General features: G+C 39.4%; 1 protein-coding gene across 10 annotated transcripts in view; it reads right to left on the minus strand.

Moving 5' to 3' along the window:
* Window positions 1–19,817, minus strand: part of KCNH1 (potassium voltage-gated channel subfamily H member 1) — a 560,131-nt gene that overhangs the window by 502,623 nt on the left and 37,691 nt on the right. For 2 of the 10 annotated variants that reach the window (XM_077157714.1, XM_077157713.1), the window contains exon 1: window positions 4,742–4,940. The exons of 7 other annotated variants lie outside the window; for them this stretch is intronic. In XM_077157714.1, the coding sequence (XP_077013829.1) occupies window positions 4,742–4,820 (79 nt within the window). In that variant the 5' untranslated portion in view covers window positions 4,821–4,940. Of the gene's footprint in view, window positions 1–4,741; window positions 4,941–19,817 lie in introns of those variants that run through there. One more of the 10 variants, XM_077157709.1, reaches the window with a different exon arrangement.

Consider the following 19,817-nt stretch of genomic DNA (forward strand, 5'->3'; position numbering starts at 1 on the left):
CACCAGTTGTAAATGTGACCACTTAGAGAAACAAACTAATACAAACCACAGCCCAAAGATCCTAAATGTAAAGCAGATACTCAATACACCAAAAGGCCTCTTTTAAATAAATAGCTAAGGTATATTGTAACAGTTGTTTGTAGACCATTAACTATCTAACCAAAAATAAAGGGGAGAGGAAGAATTGAAGAACTCCAAGGTAATGCCCAAGGAAACACTGCCAAATTAAGCCCAATCATAAATGAAGAGCTGGTGTCAGAAAGAATGAAGCCAAGGATTCAATTTGCCCAGAGTGTTCCTCAAATGCATCTGTTCTTTTAAGAGAGATTATTAAAATAGACAAATATCACTAAAATCATAGAGTTCAGAAGCTTCATTGCCTCACGTTAAATCACAAGGCTTCGTCCTCTCATTTCTCCATCTAATATGAATCAGTAGATTCGACTTTTTTACACTTTCAACAAAAGACAGCTGGGTCTTGGCTGAAGGTTATCTTAGAACATAGTACAAGAAAAAAAAAGGTCTGTTGAGCTAGTAATAATCCAGATTATCATGCATTCCCTTCTCAGAGCAACAATGGATTTTAACCAGTTTTCTATTTCATAAATATTACCATGGCTCAATACATCTCTGAGGAGACACAACACTCCCCGCGGCTCTCAACCTGTTTGCTAACTAATTATATCAACAACCTGAACCAACTTAACACTATATAAAAACACAGCTGATTTAGCAATCTGTAAATTATACATGTACATAAATCTGTACCAAAATGTGCTACATTTCACTCCTGCTAATCTGCGTGGATTCTTATTGGCACCTACAATTGTTTGATATAGGTTCCTGAACACTAAAACATATGTTTTGCCTAGAATGGGACCATTCAGAGTAAATTTTTTGTACTTTTTTGGCACCACGTTCTGCCAGCCTTCCTCAGACAGATCTCCTATGTGCTTCAGTGAGCATTCTGACAGTGCGTGCTTGCAGATGTAAGCAGCCATCAAAAAATACGCTAGAACAACCCTCTCCAACCACAGATATAAAGATGCAAAGAGAAAGGGGCTGGCTTTGCCTATGTGGCCACAAAATCGATAGAAGGATTCATGATGATCTGAATGGGCAGTGTCATGTCCATAAGCAAAAGCAAATCGAATCTGGGGTCTTCGTTATTTTTGCCAACTCCTTGCAACAATCCAAAAAACAGAGAATTACCAAATCTATCCTTCAAATGGTATTCAGACTGTATGAAATAAAGTTAAATTAGATTTCAGTGCCATAGACAAGTATTAACACCTTGAAAATGATTTTAAATATGACAGGCCTAAATAACAGTCAAGAAACATTGTGGAAGAGGATTAAGCACCTTGGACCAGAATTCATTACAGTGTAATCTACTAAGGTAAGGACCTATTTTTGTTCTCTACTATATCCCCACTGTTCAATAAATACACTCATTGAATCTTTGTGGAATGAATAAAAAAGTGACAACTGCTGACTAGTCCCCGATCTCCCACAAACGAACTTTTTCTAACTCAGCCTCTTTGTAACTGTAGAGGTAAATCATTTAGCTTGAGGAGTCTTATTTTCTTAAACCTGAAATAGAGACATTGTCCCTCCTCTGCTGGTTTACGGGGATCAAAGGTGATACTCTATGAAAAGTGATCTGGTCCTTTATAATGGGCCACACAAATATAAGTGTCTGTTACCCCCACCTTATGCCTTCTACTAAACCACTGACAAAGGTAAAATGACTGTCCTTCCTTGAAATATAATGAGCTCTCCTTTGTCCTGTTAGGCTGCTTGAATGTGGCAGCCTGGCTATTAGCCAAAATAGATGTTGTTCTTGTTGATACAACACTTTATTTAATCTCTGCTGGGAAATTAGACTTCTCAAGGGAAAACAATAACAATTCAAGGAAGGTGGTTACATGGTGTCCCTAAAAGAACAGGATACTGGAGTCAAATGGTTTGGGGTCTCATCAATTCTATTCTCAATATCTGGGAAAGGCTGCTTGCTCCAATTCCTTCATCTGCACAGTGGTGGGGAAGGGGAGATAGAATAGACATTATCTAAAGTCTGTCTCATCTTACAGTGATACTCCAGAAACCAGATAAAATAATTCCCAACCCCAACAAATGCCCGTTCTAGTACCCATTAGCATATATATGAATACGGTTTTTTAAGGACGATGAAACTAGCTCCAAAGCCTAAGTCAGAAGGCTTGAAGAAACAAAGATGCTACTAGGAAGGATGTAACGTATATTCTAAAGAACACTTGCCTCAGATACTGTGTACTCTGTCACTTTAAATAAGTCACTTAATATTCCTAGGATTCAGTTTTCTGATCTGTAAAAAAGGAACAGTAATGACTGAGGGGAAATATCTAATAAAATAATTATAAAGTATTGCTATTAAAAGGTAGAATGCTATTTAAATACTCTAATGTCCAAAAAGAGACTGACAGATTTAAGGAGGAGATAATCAATATTTTTAAATAGACATGTTCCATCACAGTAAAATAATGTAATGCATGCAGATATATTGATATTTCTGAGGGTCCACACTTGTTTCCATTTGTGTGCAGGAAATAGCATGAAAAGGACCACTAAAAACTTAGATCCCACATTTCAATATTAGAACCTTTTCTCCTGAAATAATAGATAACTTTTAAAGTTCATCCAGCTCTACCATGAAGTTTTGTTTTTATTGTTGATGCTGTTTGGTTGGCTGGTTGGTTGGTTCACTGAAATCAAGCTGTTGGAATTGGTGCTGAAATTAAAATGCCATTGCTAAAAATATCCCCAGCTACTTATTCCACTGACATTCTACATATCTTTGCAGAGAGGATGTGGCTCTAAGAAGATCAACTAAACTAGGAGGTGGTCTCCCCTCTCAGTGCCAGCATTCTTAGATCTTCCTACAAACCCCAGGAACTTTGTGACAGTAACATAAAAGATTCTCTTACTGTTCTCTTCAGTCAAAAACCTTAGATACAGGTTTTCCCCTCTAACTTAAAGGATACTGCCCCTTCACCAAAAAATGGAATTGTCATTAAAGAATATGAGAAACTTGATGTCACTGGCAATAGCATCCCCAAATCTGCAACACTGTCTTGATACCCCCTAACAAGCCAAAAGCAGTAACACCCAAATCACTCTTATTGATTTTGTTTAAAAATCCATGAACACCTACAGCTTTTGTCATGGCAGAGATGTTCACTTCAGCTTTTCACAGAGCAATTGCCAATCCCCTTGCACCCCTAGGCAATGATGGCAACCTTTGCTCTAAAAGCCATATCATTTGGAGCCAGGAAGACCTTTACCTGAAAGGAGACAAACCAGAACACTCCTCAGTACTCTTATTCTAAAGGACACACTCTAAAGAAAAGATAATTTCTAAGACAGTACTTAAATAATACAGGATATTTTGCTATCCCAATTGATAAGTTTTGATTACAAGATAAACAAATCACTTTTTAATTAGAGTATTAATTAGTAGCACATGTTACTTTTAATGTCCTTCCCCTGAACCCCAAACTAAGTCCAAACGGAAGCTCAGAGTTTTAAACACAAGCTCCTTAAGGCTCCAAAACCGTGATATTTACACATTTTTGAAAACCATTTCCTGAGTCCTCCTGAAACAAAGAATGGCATCTGTCTCTAGAAGGAGAGGGAGCCCAGGAGCCAGCAAATTGCCTCTTCGGGCTTGGCTCCCTTTCATTTCAGCCATCTGATGAACGGGCGTGCACTGCACCTTCTAACTGCCACGGATCCTATTTGATCTGCAAAAGCTTGAGCCAGGGTCTCTCCTCTGTGGGTCCGAAAGGCGTTTGAAATTGTACCCTTTCCATTCTGCTGCTAGGATCCTCGCCTCCCAGCGCTTCGTGCTACTGCTGTCCTTCTTAATGCCACAGGGAAACAGACGAGTGCTGTGTAATCGTTTATTGAGTATTGGATAGATTTATAGGTTTGGTGAGTATGGCGATTTAATAGCGAGGGAAGATGTAAGGGTGGCATAAAACACCGTTGTGGGATTGGAAGAGAGGAACTATGACAGGCTCGCACCTGTGACTAGCTCTCCATCTGTGCCCTCCACTTCTCACCTGAGTCCAGGGAAACCATCTGCCCCTCAAGAGCCTTAACCTCGAACGGGGGGTGAAGGTGGGGGATGAAGGGGTGGACGCAGTCAGCTGCCAGCACGTCCCCAGGTCCCCACATCCCAACACCTCGGACTTCCAAGCTGTAGGGATGGAAGATAGAGGCATCCGGATCCTCCCAACCCACGGGGACCGGAACTCAGAGTTGCGGGTCTCTACTGTGGGCCCTCCCTGGTGAGAGGCGGCATCTCTGGGAGCAGCCCCAGAGCAAGGAGAGCCTTCGCGGAGGTACTGATGAGCAATGCGCTGCCGCTCCTGCTGCGTCCAGCTTCTCATCACTTTCCCAGGACTTTGCTCATTAGCTGTGACACTCTCCGGAGATGAGGCCGAGGTGTGAGAAAGACCCAAAAGGCGTCCCCAGGAGAGTTCTCCTCTCGGAATGGGGGACCCATCACACCCTGCCTAGCCCTGCCCACCTTTCCCAGGCGGGTGCTCCTGGAGGCACCCCGGGCCTCCGCCCGTGCCACCGCTCCTTGCAGGGCTCGGGGGTTCTGCAGCATCCGTAGGCTCGGAGCGGCTGGAGACGTCTGCAAGAAAGCCTGGGTAAAAAGCCTGAGTAAGTGAAATGTGAATGCACCTCTTACCATTGGACCGCCGGACAATATTCTCCAGGAATGTGTTTTGGGGGGCCACCAGCCCCCTCCTGCCCCCGGCCATGGTCATCCTCCCGTCAGCTCAGGGTCTGGGGGACGTCCCGGCGCGGTTTCTCACGGCAGCAGGAGGCTGGGCGCTTTCCGTCTCGAAGCGTCCCATGCGCCCCGCGGCGCCACTGGCGGGCAGGGGCTGCAGCTGCAGCGGCTCTTTCCGGCTGCCACCCTCGCGTCCTCTTCGCGCCTCACTCCCTGCGGTCCGCCTCGCAGTGCACTAGAGCGGGGCTGGGCTGGCAGCAGCCGCCTCCGGGTGGGCGGAGGGAGCGGCCTCACCTTGGCCGGCGGCGCCCCCTGCCGGGCTCGTCCCTCCAGCTAGCCTGTGGGAGACGCGCCGCGGGTAGGCGGGCGGGCGGGGTGGCAGCCGGCAACCTTGGGCCAAGGCTGGGATGGTATCGCCATCATCTGGGCACAGCCGAGAAATGTGTTCAGGATGAGCTTTGGCTTAAGTGGAGAGGAAAGTAGCTTCCTGGGGTCAATCTCCAGCAGGAGTGGATTCACCCTGACAAGGTCACCACAATACGAGTGCTGGGGGACCGTGATGACATAACCCTCTTCCTTTGATTATACTTGCTTTAGGTTGGAACCCCTAGGACCTCTGAGCTTCTTGGAACACCTTCCTGCCTTCCCAAAGGTCTTCTCAGCCCGATTTGTGAAAATTGCCCCACCCTCGATATGAAGCCATCAGTTTACCTATCAATAATGGAGTTGTATTTTAAAGCGATCAGACTTGCGGAGTGATTGATTCCCCTCCAGAAGAGGCGCCTTAGGATGTTTTTAAAGATAACCATAGGCACAAATACATGCTCCAGCTTTTGATAAATTTGCTGGCTGACTGACCTGAGTTCTACTCTTATTCAGCAAGCGTTTTATCAAAAAGCCAAGAAATTATATGTGATATAATTAATGCTCTTTAAGCTGAAACACAACCGCCTATGATGAGTATGTAAGGTTAGAAAAGAGGAACCAACTCCTGACAAGCTTCAGAAGAGTGGACTTGTCTCTGGGGCAAATACCTGGGAAACTTCCAAACCAAACTCAGCATTCGCTAATAGACCAGAGTTTGGCTTGAAAAACAGTGGGGCCGTGTGCTCAGGATAAGGTGCTGGCATGATAACTGCATGGTATAATGAAGAACCATATGTCCTGAAGGTTTCTGCGCAGAAGCAAAGACATTCCGCCTCTTCTGGAGCGGAATCAATCACTCCGCAAGTCTGATCGCTTTAAAATACAACTTCATTATTGATAGGTAAACTGATGGCTTCGTATTGAGGGTGGGGCAATTTTCACAAATCGGGCTGAGAAAACCTTTGGGAAGGCAGGAAGGTGTTCCAAGAAGCTCAGAGGTCCTAGGGGTTCCAACCTAAAGCAAGTACAATCAAAGGAAGAGGGTTATATTTGTTCACATATTTTAGGGCCATTCTACCTGCATATATCCTATACTGTCTTTTTATTATATATCCCTAGTAAGTTGTCACCAGAGAGTAAGCCTAGTCCTCATAAAAGGAATGAGTTGATAGTTTTCTAGTTAATTCAGGCTGGGTCAATAGTAAATACTAAATACAAAAATATAAGGGGAAAAAACTGACCCTGGAACCTCATTTGTCTGGATTAACCATCCTGGGACATCCTAATGTATTACAACACCCCCTATCTCAGTGATTAATCTCAAAAATAAAGGAACTGTGGTTCAGTGGTAGAATGTGCACCTTCCATGCAGGAGACCTGGGTTCAATTCCTGGATCATGACCCCCCCCCACACACACACAAAATAAAGACACTAATTTGTACCCAGCACTCTAAATTGTCAAGTCCTATGCCAAGGTTGGATACCAACATTAGGGTGCCTAAATAAATTGAGCCATTACAAAGATCACCCTTTGCTCATGTAGACACAAAGTAAACAGATGACTGCTGTTAGCAGAGAGTTAGATAAGGCTTGCCTAGGCTTTGAAATAAAAGTCATGATATACTTCTCCCATAAGATAACATTCTACCCATGCCAACAGTTACACAATTTAGAGCTATGATTTCTTAAACCCTAGCTCCGTCTAGTGGTTATGTGTTCTATAACAAATAAGACAGCAAATGGTGATTGAACAGCATTTACTCTAAATGTAGCTGGTACTGAGCCAGTTTGGTGTCTGCACACTTCCCTCATTCATTTGAATAAGGCTGTTATGGCTGCGCTATCTACTGTACAAATGTACCCAACGAGAGATTCTGACAATGTTGAAAACCCATCAAGCAACCTCATAACCCTGCTTGTGAAAGGAAGATAAAGAAAAGAACTGGGGAAAAACTGCCATAGAAAGTTAATAAAATTTCTCAGCTTTTAATGAGTTCTCATGTTCCGTGGTTTAGATAAAAAGGAAACAGATGCTATTCATTTGAAATGTGACATGTCAAAGCCCTGGTGGCTACCTGATAAGAAAACGTTACAAGGAGAAATCTTCCATTTTAGGTTTTAGATATACAGTGGTTCTCAGTACACATTGTGTGTGTTTATGTGTGTGTGTGTGTCCTTTTGAATACTATAATTTTAGTGCACATTTGAAAGCATTAAAAACCTAGAATTATGCTTAAAAAGTCAATCATCATTAACTACTGTCACAACTCAGTGTGACAGGACAGTGTCTCCCAATGTCTCAGACAGCACCCAGCCATCCCTCCACTCTCTTGGCTGACCTTCAACACTGTCTGACTGTGGAAGAATTGTTTTCTGCCCTGTTTATGGTCTCTGTAATATTTATAGGCAAAGGCTGCATGCTATGCCTATTACCTCTTACTTGTCACTTTCGGTTCTCCACTCTACATTCAGTTCCAGGAACTGCTTTGCTTAAAATTCTGTCTGAAATATATTACCATAATGCAGGAATCCTCAGAAAAAAAATTTAATTGCACATATTTATCAAACTTTAGTGTAATATTTATGAAGGATTCACTGTACACCAAAGTGTCATGGCAAGCCAGTTGATGACTCTGTATTTTCACATACCAGGTAAAGTACATTTTATTTAAAGGGGAAACACTAATCTGTGGCCAGAGTTCCAATCAAACTGCCTGTGTCAGTACCTGCAGGAAATGTGCTGCAGTTGCCTAGAAAGATACACAGCATCTGGGGGAAAAAAGCAACTCAAATTTTACTCCAGTATTTATAGCTTTCCCTTCCTCCTCAGTGGTTCTCATCTATACTCCCTCAGCATTTTGTTTAACCCCTCAGTTATAACACTTGTGTGTGTCTGTATCACACAATAGATTACAAGCTCCTTGAAACAAAGACAGTCTTTAACAATCCTTGTGTTCTCATAATTGTAATTAAGCCAGGCTCTCATTAATGAGCTCATCAAAGGAAAAGATGGTAATAGAGGCATCAAACTATAGAGAGAACATGAAAATGAAGGTCTGCAGATTACCTGAGTCATGATAATCGAGGAGACAGTGGAAATATCTCTTTGCCCAACAAAAATATCCATCAAATGAAGAGAAATGCAATGCCACACATGAGAGGGGACAAATGGCATCATATGAAAACAGGAGCTGCATTTTTCCTTTCACTAAAACCACAAGGAATACGTGGCACATTTCAGGGAGCAAGACCCTCTCAGACATAGGAGAGTTGCCTGTGAGTCTTGGAAGGCCCGGGAGCAGGAAGGGGCAGGCCAGGGATGCTGCATTATCAGCAACATAAACCCAGGAGAAATTGAACCTACAGTTTCTCAGCCACCATGCGTGAGATATATAAAAGAGGGAGCACTTGCAGCATGGGAAATTTCAGTTTCTATAACCCAATGACTATAATTTCTGTTAACAAAACTTCTTCTCTAATCAACTACTGGAAGAGAGGTGGGCAGACCATATCAATAGGAAAGATTTGTTCTGTATTATGGAAATTCCCCAGAGTATTGAGAGAGAGAATCTCTCTCAATAAGAAGCATAGCCCATGAAGCCAATGGACAGAGGGGCGGGCGGAGAAGGACGCAGCAATGTGGGTGTCACACTCATCCGTGGCATTTTTAAATGTTTGTAGAACTGGGTTATATTCTTCCAAGTTGCCCAAAGCTCTTATCCTCCTTTCTCATTTCCTTTTATCAAAAGATGCAAATATCTTTTACTGCACACTCCTCACAGCAGATGATTTAAAAGTCATTTAAAACAGTCTCATTTTTCTGTAACAAACATTTGCTCAGAGTCTGCCTATACGAGACATTGGGATAGGTTCTGAGGATGAAAAGATGGTTAAGATTGGCCCCTACCCTCAAGAATCTCAACCAACATTTACTGAGTGCGTATCTTCTTCGTGATTCTTTCCTTGTCAAAATTGTGAATAGTCTGGAATTTTGGTTTCTTTGTAAATAAGCTACAGTTCTGCTTGATCTCTTCGCTGAAGACTTTTCTGCCTCTCTTTAAAGGAGATGAGGCTCTCCTCTGAGGTACTGGAGTCCCTTAGATCCCTCTCCATATACGTAGAAGCTTACAGTTGAGATGAGAATTTGCCTGGTTCTTCACTGGCACAACCTAACCTCTATTCTATGTTCATGTAAAATTTCTCCTCCATTGAAGTTCATAGTCAATATGATATCACTGTATTCCCCTTCGTTTCTTAAAATAGATTTGAAGAAAATTGTACTCAGTCTTATAAAGATTAAGACAGCCTGAGGGACATTGCAGGGAAAATATCAAGTCAGCAATTGGACACACAGACCTAGAGCCCCAGAGAAACACCTGGGTGGAGCCAGAGAGTGGAAATCACCAGCTCACAGCCTCCAAAGGAGCCTGAGAAGGAGCAGCTTAGAAGTGAGGAAAAACAGTTTAGTAGAAGCCCAGAGGGGATGAACCTTTAAATAGGAAGAATAAAACCAGCATCATATGCTATACAATATAAATACTGAAAAATGTCACTGGGTCTAATGATTAGCTGGCATTTTGAAACCGTGGCAGAAACATTTTCAATGGAAGTGTGGGGAAGAAGTCAAATTACAACAAGTAGAAACATACAGTCAAGAAGATAGACTAACCTAAGGTGCAATAAACACTCCCTTTCTACTCCAAACACAGAAATGCCAGAAAAAAAAATTTTTTTAATACATTGCCCAAGCTCAAAAGCAAAAAAAAAAAGGGGGAAATGTCAGGTGTCAGAAAAAAGAAGGAACACACAGCAGTTAGTAGGAGTTCATGGATGCGGGTGGGGGCGGGGGCAACCCAAGAACAAATGTACCTCAGCAGCTGAAGTTTCAATATTTGTGAGATGACATGAGCTGAGGACACAGACCCCATGCATGGCAGGGAAACTGAACTGGATCCCTTCGTGGAAACAGGAGCCTAGAAAAATTGCACCTACCAGTCCTAGCGCTCAGCACAAAATCTGCAGCTATTCTGGTATGAGTAGAAACAAACTTATGAAATCAAAACCTCTAGACCAAACCTTGCCCATATACTGAATCCCTCCAACTACCCTCACAGTGTAGGAACCCTGTGCTAAGAAATTTATGTAGAAATCTCTCATAGTAGCAAAAATATGGATAAGAAATAAACAAATAGTAGGGGGAATAAAGGTTAAAACAAATTGCGTAGATTGAAATACTAGATGTCAATGAAAGGGAGTGGTAAGGAGTAAGGCATGTATGAGTTTTTTCTTTTTTCTTTCTTTTGCTGGAGAGATGCAAATGTTAAAAAAAAATGATCATGGTGATGAATACACAACTATGTGATGATATTGTGAGCCACTGATTATAACTAGGTCAAGAATGTTTGTATGTTTGTTCATTGTTTATAATAAAAATATATATATTTTAAATCTCTAATAGCCCTATCAGAAGCCAATAGAAAACTGCACATCCCCACAAAAAAACCTACACCAACCAGTACACCATAAAGCCCCAAATGATGAAAATTCACCCCAATAGTGACCATAAAGGCATAATTACAAAATAGACAAAATAATTCAACACCATAAAAGAGAGTAAATAAGAAATTGGAGAAAATGACAAATAGCGAACAGTGTGTATACTGGAGCAATCCGAAAGGGACTTTAAGATATATTTGAAAATACTCAGATTAAGGAAAAATAAAATCCTTAAGGTGAGAACAAGACATTATGACAAAAGAACAGTCTGATTTAAAAAAAAAAAAAGAAATTGAAGAATGGAAAAAATATATTGATGGAAATAAAAAATTCAGCAGGTATGTTAAAACTGTAATCTAGACCCAATTAAAGAGATAATTGATAAACTGGAAAATAAATTACACAGAACTCGAATTCAGCACAAAGACTTAGACAGATAGAAAATGTAAATGATAAAAAAACACAGTAGATGGACTGAGAGGCATACACCGAAAAGGAATTCCCTAAGGAGAAAAACATAGGATGGGAAAGAGGCACTATTTAAAGAGATAATGAGTAGGAATTTTTCAGAATTGGAGAAATATATTAGGTCTAAATGTGAACATCTAGACTAAATAAAAACAAATAAATCCAGAGCTAGACATGTGCAGTGAAACTTCAGAACATAAATAGAAAAGTTTGGGAAATGGCTGGTGGTGAGGATAGCGCATCGTGAACATGGAAAAAAAAAAGGGAAAAATCTTATAATCTACCAGAGGAAAAACTACAAACAAATATACATCAGAAATTTCACCAGGGAACAACAGTGTCAGAAAACAATGGAACACACGAGTTCACAAAAACCCCGCCAGGATGGCTACAATTAAAAAGACTAACAGCACAAAATGTTGACAAGGATGTAGCGCCATCAGAACCCTTATACATTGCTGTGGGAATGTAAAATGACAAAAACCACTTAGGAAAATAACCTAGCAGTTTCTTATAAAACTGAATATTCACCTGCCCTATGACCCGTAAATTCCACATATGTCCACAAAAAAGACTTGTTCAAGAAAATTTTTCATATTAATTTCATTCATTATAGCCAAAAAACTAAAAACAGCAATGGGGTCTATCACCAGTAGAATGAACAAGTAAACCGTGGTATACTCATACAGCAGAATACTATTCAGTGATAAAACAAACTACAGATAATGTAAATAACATTAATGAATCTGAAAAATATGATACTGAGTGAAAAATCCTTAGATGAAAGAATACACAGTGGATGATTCCACTTATATGAAGTTCTAGAACAAGCAAACTAAGCCAAGGTGAAAAAGAAATCAACAATGTTTACCCCTCAAGGAGAGTAGTGAGGATTGACTGAACTTTCTGGGATGGTGGTAGAATTCTATATGAGAATTGATAAGAGTGTAGTTTGTACAGTTGTAGGCATTTGTTGAAATACATAAAACAATACATTTAAATTCTATGCCTAATGTAAATTTTATCTCAGTAAAAGAACTCCAAACAAATATTGAACCCTAGTTAATGATATGCAGGCTAAGTATGTATGGATGTCTGCAAATTATTTTGGAATGCATCAAAGTAAGATGGATGATTAGATGAATAGATGTGTGTGATAAAACAAATACAGCAAAATGCTAACAATGGTAGAAACTACGTTGTCAGTATATAGGTCTTCAATGGACAATTCCTTCAAATTTCTGTATGTTTGAAATTTTTGCATCTAAACTATTATTCAAGAAAGAGGATGAAATAAAGACATCTTCAGACATAAAAAGACTAGAAGAGCTTACAACCCATGTACATGTGCTGAAAGAACTATGTAAGAAAATAAACTTAGAAGGGAGAGGTGAAAGTCAAGATGCAATAAGGAACCTAGAAACTCACAAAAATCATTTGGCAAATTAACATTAACTCTAAAAATCAGTGACAATGCCAATAGATAAATTTGGAAGGTGTTTAAAATAACAATGACACTAAAGCACTTGCCAACAATAAAATAAGTGATGTAAGTTGAAGTATTTCCTTGTCTTCAAATAGCAATATTGCCAAATTCTAGACTTTTTTTACAAAATGTATAGCTTTCAAGCCTATACATTATAAATAAGAATTTTTAAAATACAGTGAAACCAAACTATACCATGAAAAGAGAGAAAAGCATGCAACAAATAAATATAGTAGATAAAAAACAAATTAAAAGTGGCAGAAACAAAAAAATGACAGGAACAAACCCAAATATATCAGTTAAAACAATAAATGCAAGTGTTTTAACTTTGCTAATTAAAGGAAACTTGTAGGTGATTATTAAATTTCAGCTTGTGGTGCTTTAAAAGAATCTCACTTGGGCCAATCACTCAGCAATGTTGATTGATTGAAAATAGAAAGAGATTCCCAATTATAAAGTGGGCTAAACATATGAATAGACATTTTTCTGTAGAGCAAATACAGATGGCTAAAACATGAAGAGATACTCCTTTTCATTAGCTACAAGGGAAATGCAGATCAAGACTATGAGATACCACCTTACACCTATAAGAATGGTTGCTATTAAACAAACAGGAAATTACAAATGGAGAGGAGGTGGAGAAACTGGGACACTTATGCACTGTTGGTGGGAATGTATAGTAGTGCAGTCACTATGGAAGACTGTTTGGCAGTTCCTTAGGAAACTAAATATTGTGTTGCCCTATGACCTGGCAATACCACTACTCAGTATATATATATACCCAGATGAGCTGAAAGCAGTGACACAAACAGACATTTGCATACCACGTTCATAGAAGCATTACTCACAATCGCCGAAAGATGGAAACAATCCTGGTGCCCATTAACACATGAGTGGATTAACAAAATGTGGAATACGATGGAATATTGTGCAGCAGTAAGACGAAATGACATCCTGAACCACATGACAAGATGGATAAGCCTTGAGGATATAATGCTGAGTGAAATAAGCCAGACACAAAAGGATAGATACTATATGGTTTCACTTTTATGATCCTGGTAAGGGTAAAATTAGAGGCTTATAATACAGAATATAGGGGACCTAGAGATACACAGAAGCTTGAGATGGGTGAACAGTTAGCTAATGATGTTGAACTTAATTGTAAGGGAACAGACAAAAGTGAAGGCAGTTCACTAGTGGGTCTGTAAGTAATATTACCATATTGAAGGTGAACATGCTTGAAAAGGGTATTATAGACTCATGTGTCCTGCTGATTAACACTACAAAGACAAATAAGTTCTTGCATGAACTACCACAAAGGTATGAATCTTGTACAAAGAGTTCATAATTTCAGGGTATGGGGGGAAATGCTATTACATTCTATGGGCTATATTTAATAGAACATCAACAGTACCACAGCAATATCAAGGGTACATAATGGTGGGAGGGACAAGAGTTAGGGGGAGGTTTGGATTTTCTATTTGGTGAGGGTGTGTTTATTGGCTATCTTTCTCTTCAGAACAATAAAATTATCTAAAATTGAGACAGTTGACAGGCTGTTGACTTGGATGTTAAACATGAGTCCCAGTAGATGGAAGTGGCTGAAAGATGCACTGACTGAGAAGCAGATTGGCAAACGATGGTGAATACATATGATCACATATTGTGCTGCTGCAAAAAGGAATGCAGCTGTAGAGATGGGTCCAAGATGGCAGCTTAGTGAGGTGTAGAATTTAGTTCGTCATCCAGAGCAGCTAGTAAATAGCCAGGAACAGTACAGAACAACTGCTGGGGCCACGTCAGTGACCCAGACACACAGTGTACCCCAGTCTGAACAAGCGGGACCAGCTCTGATCCCACCCAGAACAGTGAGTGCCCCACGCTGCTGAGGCCGGCACCCCTACACCATAGGCTGCTTCCCAGAGGGGAAAGGAATGCGGCTTTACTAACAGCAGGGGATGAGCTCAACCAAGCTCCAATTATGGAATTAATTAACAAATTCTGACTACTGAAAATAGGCCCCCAGCTCAGTTGAACCTCAAGTAAAAGCTGTGATTGCTGGGTTTTGCCTCAGCACAGAGGAGGCAGGGGTGATATAAAAAGAGGGGAAAAAAGCAAAACAGGTGTTTTTTGGATTGGACAGCACAAAATACTCAAAAGGGTCTGGGCCCTGAAGGAAAGGAGGAGGCGCATAGGACCTAGAGATACACAGAGCAACCTAACAACTTAAAGCTCTTGATTGGCAAACCTGAGAAATGGGCAGTCCTCCTCCGAATAGGAATTTTTTTCTTTTCTTTTTTGTGGCTGTGTTTCTCAGCTTGACTGCTCTTTGCATGCACCTTCTCAGGCTCCAGTCGCCCCAGGCAAGGGTGGAATTAAACTTGTCTGAGAGTTTGTCTGGAGGCTGCACCTTCCGCTGGTGAGGGGTGGGGCTCAGCTCAGGTAGAATCCCTCCCTCAAGGAATTCAGACCCCAGGGTCTGGAAAACTGAAGCGATTAAAGCCAGCCCATAACCTCTCCTCTGTCTCAACCACACCCCAGTAGGGAGAATCTGTTGAAGTTACAGGCACCGCATCACTTTATGCTGGTGGGACCCACAGGCAGACAAGCACTACACACTGGGCAGGAAAGGAAAAGCACAGAGTTTAGAGGCTTCACAGGAAAGTCCTTCAACCTCCTGGGTCTCACCCTCAGGGAAAAATGACTCAGGTGACTCTTTCCTCCTGACAGGAGACAAGTTCAGTCTGGGAAAATCTGAATGGGGTCTATAATACCTAAGTAGACCCTCATGGGGGGGAGGGGGGGAAAGACACCATACTGGCAGGGTAAGAAACAAGAAAACAAAAACTGAAAAATTCTCCTCTGTAAAACAAAACCTAAACTAGAGGTCTAGAATAAGCTGAATTGAATGTCAAAGAGCAGATGGACAACAAAGTCATCCAGCAAGAAAATCCTAGGTAAACAAAGTGAAAACAATCTCCAAAATAAATTAATTAAGGAAATTAAATATCTAGATGCCAGTAAAAAATAATGAATCAAACTAGGAAAATTGAAGATATGGCCTAGTCAAAGGAACAAACCGACAATTCAAATGAGATACAGAAGTTGAAACAATTAATTGAGGATGTTGGAACAGACATGGAAAACCTCATCAAAAATCAAATCAATTAATTGAGGGAAGATATAAAGAAGGCAAGGAATGAACAAAAAGAAGAAATCAAAAGTCTGAAAAAACAAATCACAGAACTTATGGGAATGAAAGGCACAGTAGAAGAGATGGAAAAAAAAAAACAATGGAAATGTACAAGGTTAGATTTCAGAAGGCAGAAGATAAGATTAGTGAACTAGAGGATGGGACATCTGAAATCCAACAAGCAAAAGAAAATATAGGGAAAAGAATGGAAAAATATGAGCAGGGACTCAGGGAATTGAATGATAACATGAAGCACATGAATATACGTGTTGTCCCAGAAGGAGAAGAGAAGGGAAAAGGAGGAGAAAAACTAATGGAGGAAATTATCACTGAAATTTTCCAACTCTCATGAATGATTTAAAATTACAGATCAAAGAAGTGCAGCATACCCAAGACAGAATAGATCCAAATAGACATACCCCAAGACACTTACTAATCAGAATGTCAGATGTCAAAGAGAGGGAGAGAATTTTGAAAGCAGCAAGAGAAAAGCAATCCATCACATACAAGGGAAACCCAATAAGACTATGTGTAGATTTCACAGCAGAAACCATGGAGGTGAGAAGACAGTGGTATGATATATTTAAGACTCTAAAAGAGAAAAATTGCCAACAAAGAATTCTATATCCAGAAAAATTGTCCTTCAAAAATGATGATGAAATTAAAACTTTTTTGGACAAAAAAAAATCACTGAGAGAATTTGTGACCAAGAGATAGGTTCTGCAAGAAATACTAAAGGGAGCACCAGAGACAGATAGGAAAAGACAGGAGAGAGGGGTGTGGAGAAAAGTGTAGAAATGAAGACTATCAGTAAAAGTAAAAAGAAGAAAAATTAGATATGACATATAAAATCCAAAAGGCAAAATGGTAGAAGAATGTACTGCCTATACAGTAATAACACTAAATATTAATGGATTAAACTTCCCAATCAAATGACATAGACTGGCAGAATGGATTAAAAAACAGGACCCATCTATGTGCTGCCTACAGGAAACACATCTTAGACCTAAGTATAAACATAGGTTGAAAGTGAAAGGTTAGGAAAAGTATTTCCTACAAACAACAATCAAAAAACAACAGGAGTAGCTATATTAATATCCAACAAATTAAACTTCAAATGTATACCAGTTAAAAGAGACAAAGAAGGATACTATGTATTAATAAAAGGAACAATTCAACAAGAAGACATAACAAACATAAATATTTATGCTCTAAGCCAGAGTGCTCCAAAATACATGAGGCAAACACTAAAAAGAGAAATAGACACATCTACCATAATAGCTGGAAACTATTCCCCGATCTCATTAATAGACAGAACACCTAGACAGAAGATCAATAAAGAAACAAAGAAACAATAAAAGAATTTGGATAACACAATAAATTAACTAGACTTAACAAACATTTGTAGAACATTACACCCCACAACAGCAGGATATAACTTTTTCTCAAGTGCTCATGGATCATTCTCAAGGATAGACCATATGCTGGGTCACAAAGCAAGTCTCAATAAATTTGAAAAGATTGAAATCATGCAAAACACTTTCTTAGATCATAAAGAAATGAAGCTGGAAATCAACAACAGGCAGAGGACCAGAAAATTCACAAACACATGGAGGCACAACAACACACTCTTAAACAACCAGGGGTCAAGGAAAAATTACAAGAGAAATCAGTAAATATCTTGAGGAAAATGAAAATCAAAACACAACATATCAAAATTTATGGGATGCAGAAAAGGCAGTGAGAAGAAGGAAATCTATTGCCGTAAATGCCTATATCAAAAAAGAAGAAAGAGCTAAAATCCAGGAATTAACTGTTCACTTGGAAGAACTAGAGAAAAAACAGCAAACAAACCCCAAAGCAAGCAAAAGGAAAGAAATAATGAATATTAGAGCAGAAATAAATGAAATTGAGAACATGAAAACAATCGAGAAAATCAACAGAACCAGATGTTGGTTCTATGAGAAAATCAATAAGATTGATGGACCCTTAGCAAGGCTGACAAAAAAAAAAGAACAGAGAGTATATAAATAAATAAAATCAGAAATGGAAGAGGAGACATAACAACTGACCCCACAGAAATAAAGGAGTTAATGAGAGGATACTGTAAACAACTTTATGCTAATAAACTAAACAATGTAGATTAAATAGACAACTTCCTAGAAAGGCATGAACAACCAACATTGACTCGAGGAGAAACAGCTGACCTCAACAAACCAATCAAAAATACAGAAATGAATTAGTCATTAAGAAGCTCCCCCCCCAAAAAGTCAGGACCGGATGGCTTCACATGTGAATTCTACCAAATATTCAAGAAAGAATTAATACCAATCCTACTCAAACTCTTCAAAACAATGGAAGGGGAGGGATGGCTACCTAATCATTCTATAAAGCCAACATCACCCACATACCAAAACCAGACAAAGATATTACAAGGAAAGAAAATTACAGACCAATCTCTCTAATGAATATAGATACAATAATCCTCAACCAAACTCTTGCAAATAAAACCCAGCAGCACATTAAAAGAATTATACTCCATGACCAAGTAGGATTCATCCCAGGTATGCAAAGATGGTTCAACAAGAGAAAATCAATTAATGCAATACACCATATCAACAAATCAATGCAGAAAAACCACATGATCATCTCGAGTGATACAGTAAAGGTATTTGACAAAATTCAACATCCTTTCTTGTTGAAAACACTTCAAAGGATAGGAATAGAAGGGAACTTCCTCAACATGATAAAGGGAATATATGAAGAACCCACAGCTAACGTCATCCTCAATGGGGAAAAAACTGAAAACTTTCTCTCTAAAATCAGGAACAAGACAAGGATGTCCACTATCACCATTGTTATTCAACATTGTGTTGGAAATTCTGGTCAGGGCAATTAGAGAAGAAAAAGAAATACAAAACATCAAAATTGGAAAGGAAGAAGTAAAACGCTCACTGTTTGCAGATGATATGATGCTATACATTGAAAGCCCTGAAAAATTTACAACAAAACTACTAGAGTTAATAAATGAGTACAGCAAAGAGGCAGGTTACAAGATCAACACTTAAAAACCTGTAGTGTTTCTATACACTGGTAATGAGCAATCTGAGGGGAAATCAAGAAAAAAAATCCATTTATAATTGCAACCAAAAGAATAAAATATTTAGGAATAAATTTAACTGAGGATACAAAAAGACCTATTCAAAGAAAACTACAAGAAATTGCTAAAAAGAAATCACAGAAGACCTAAATAAATGGCAGGACATACCGTATTCATGGATTGGAAGAATAAATATAGTTAAGATGCCAATTCTCACTTAGTTGATTTATAAATTCAATGCAATACCAACTAAAATCCCAACAACTTACTTTTTCAGAAAAAGAAAAACCAATAATCAAATATATCTGGAAGGGCAGAGTGCCCCAAATAGCTAAAAATATCCTGAGAAAGAAAAATGAAGTCAGAGATCTCACACTACCTGACTTTAAGATGTATTACTAAGCTACAGTGGTCAAAACAGCATGGTACTGGCATAAAGATAGATATACTGACCAATGGAATAGAATAGAGTGTTCAGCTATAGACCTTCTCATCTATGGACAATTGATCTTTGATAAGGCAGTCAAGCCAACTCACCTGGGACAGAACAGCCTCTTCAATAAACAGTGCTTGGAGAATGGATATCCACGTGCAAAAGAATGAAAGAGAATCCATATCTCACATTCTATACAAAAATTAACTCAAAATGGATCAAAGACCTAAACAGTAGATCTAAAGCCATATAACTTTTAGAAGAAAATGTAAGGAAATATCTTATAAATCTTATAATAGGAGGTGGTTCCTAGACCTTACACCCAAAGCACAAGCATTGCAGAAAGAAATAGATAAATGGGAACTCCTCAAAATTAAACACTTTTGTGCATCAAAGAACTTTGTCAAGAAAGTAAAAAGCAGCCTACACCATGGAAGAAAATATTTGGAAACAATATATCAGATAAGGGTCTAGTTTTCAGAATATAT

Source organism: Tamandua tetradactyla, chromosome 4, assembly GCF_023851605.1.
Source record: "Tamandua tetradactyla isolate mTamTet1 chromosome 4, mTamTet1.pri, whole genome shotgun sequence".
Classification (NCBI taxonomy): Eukaryota; Metazoa; Chordata; class Mammalia; order Pilosa; family Myrmecophagidae; genus Tamandua; species Tamandua tetradactyla.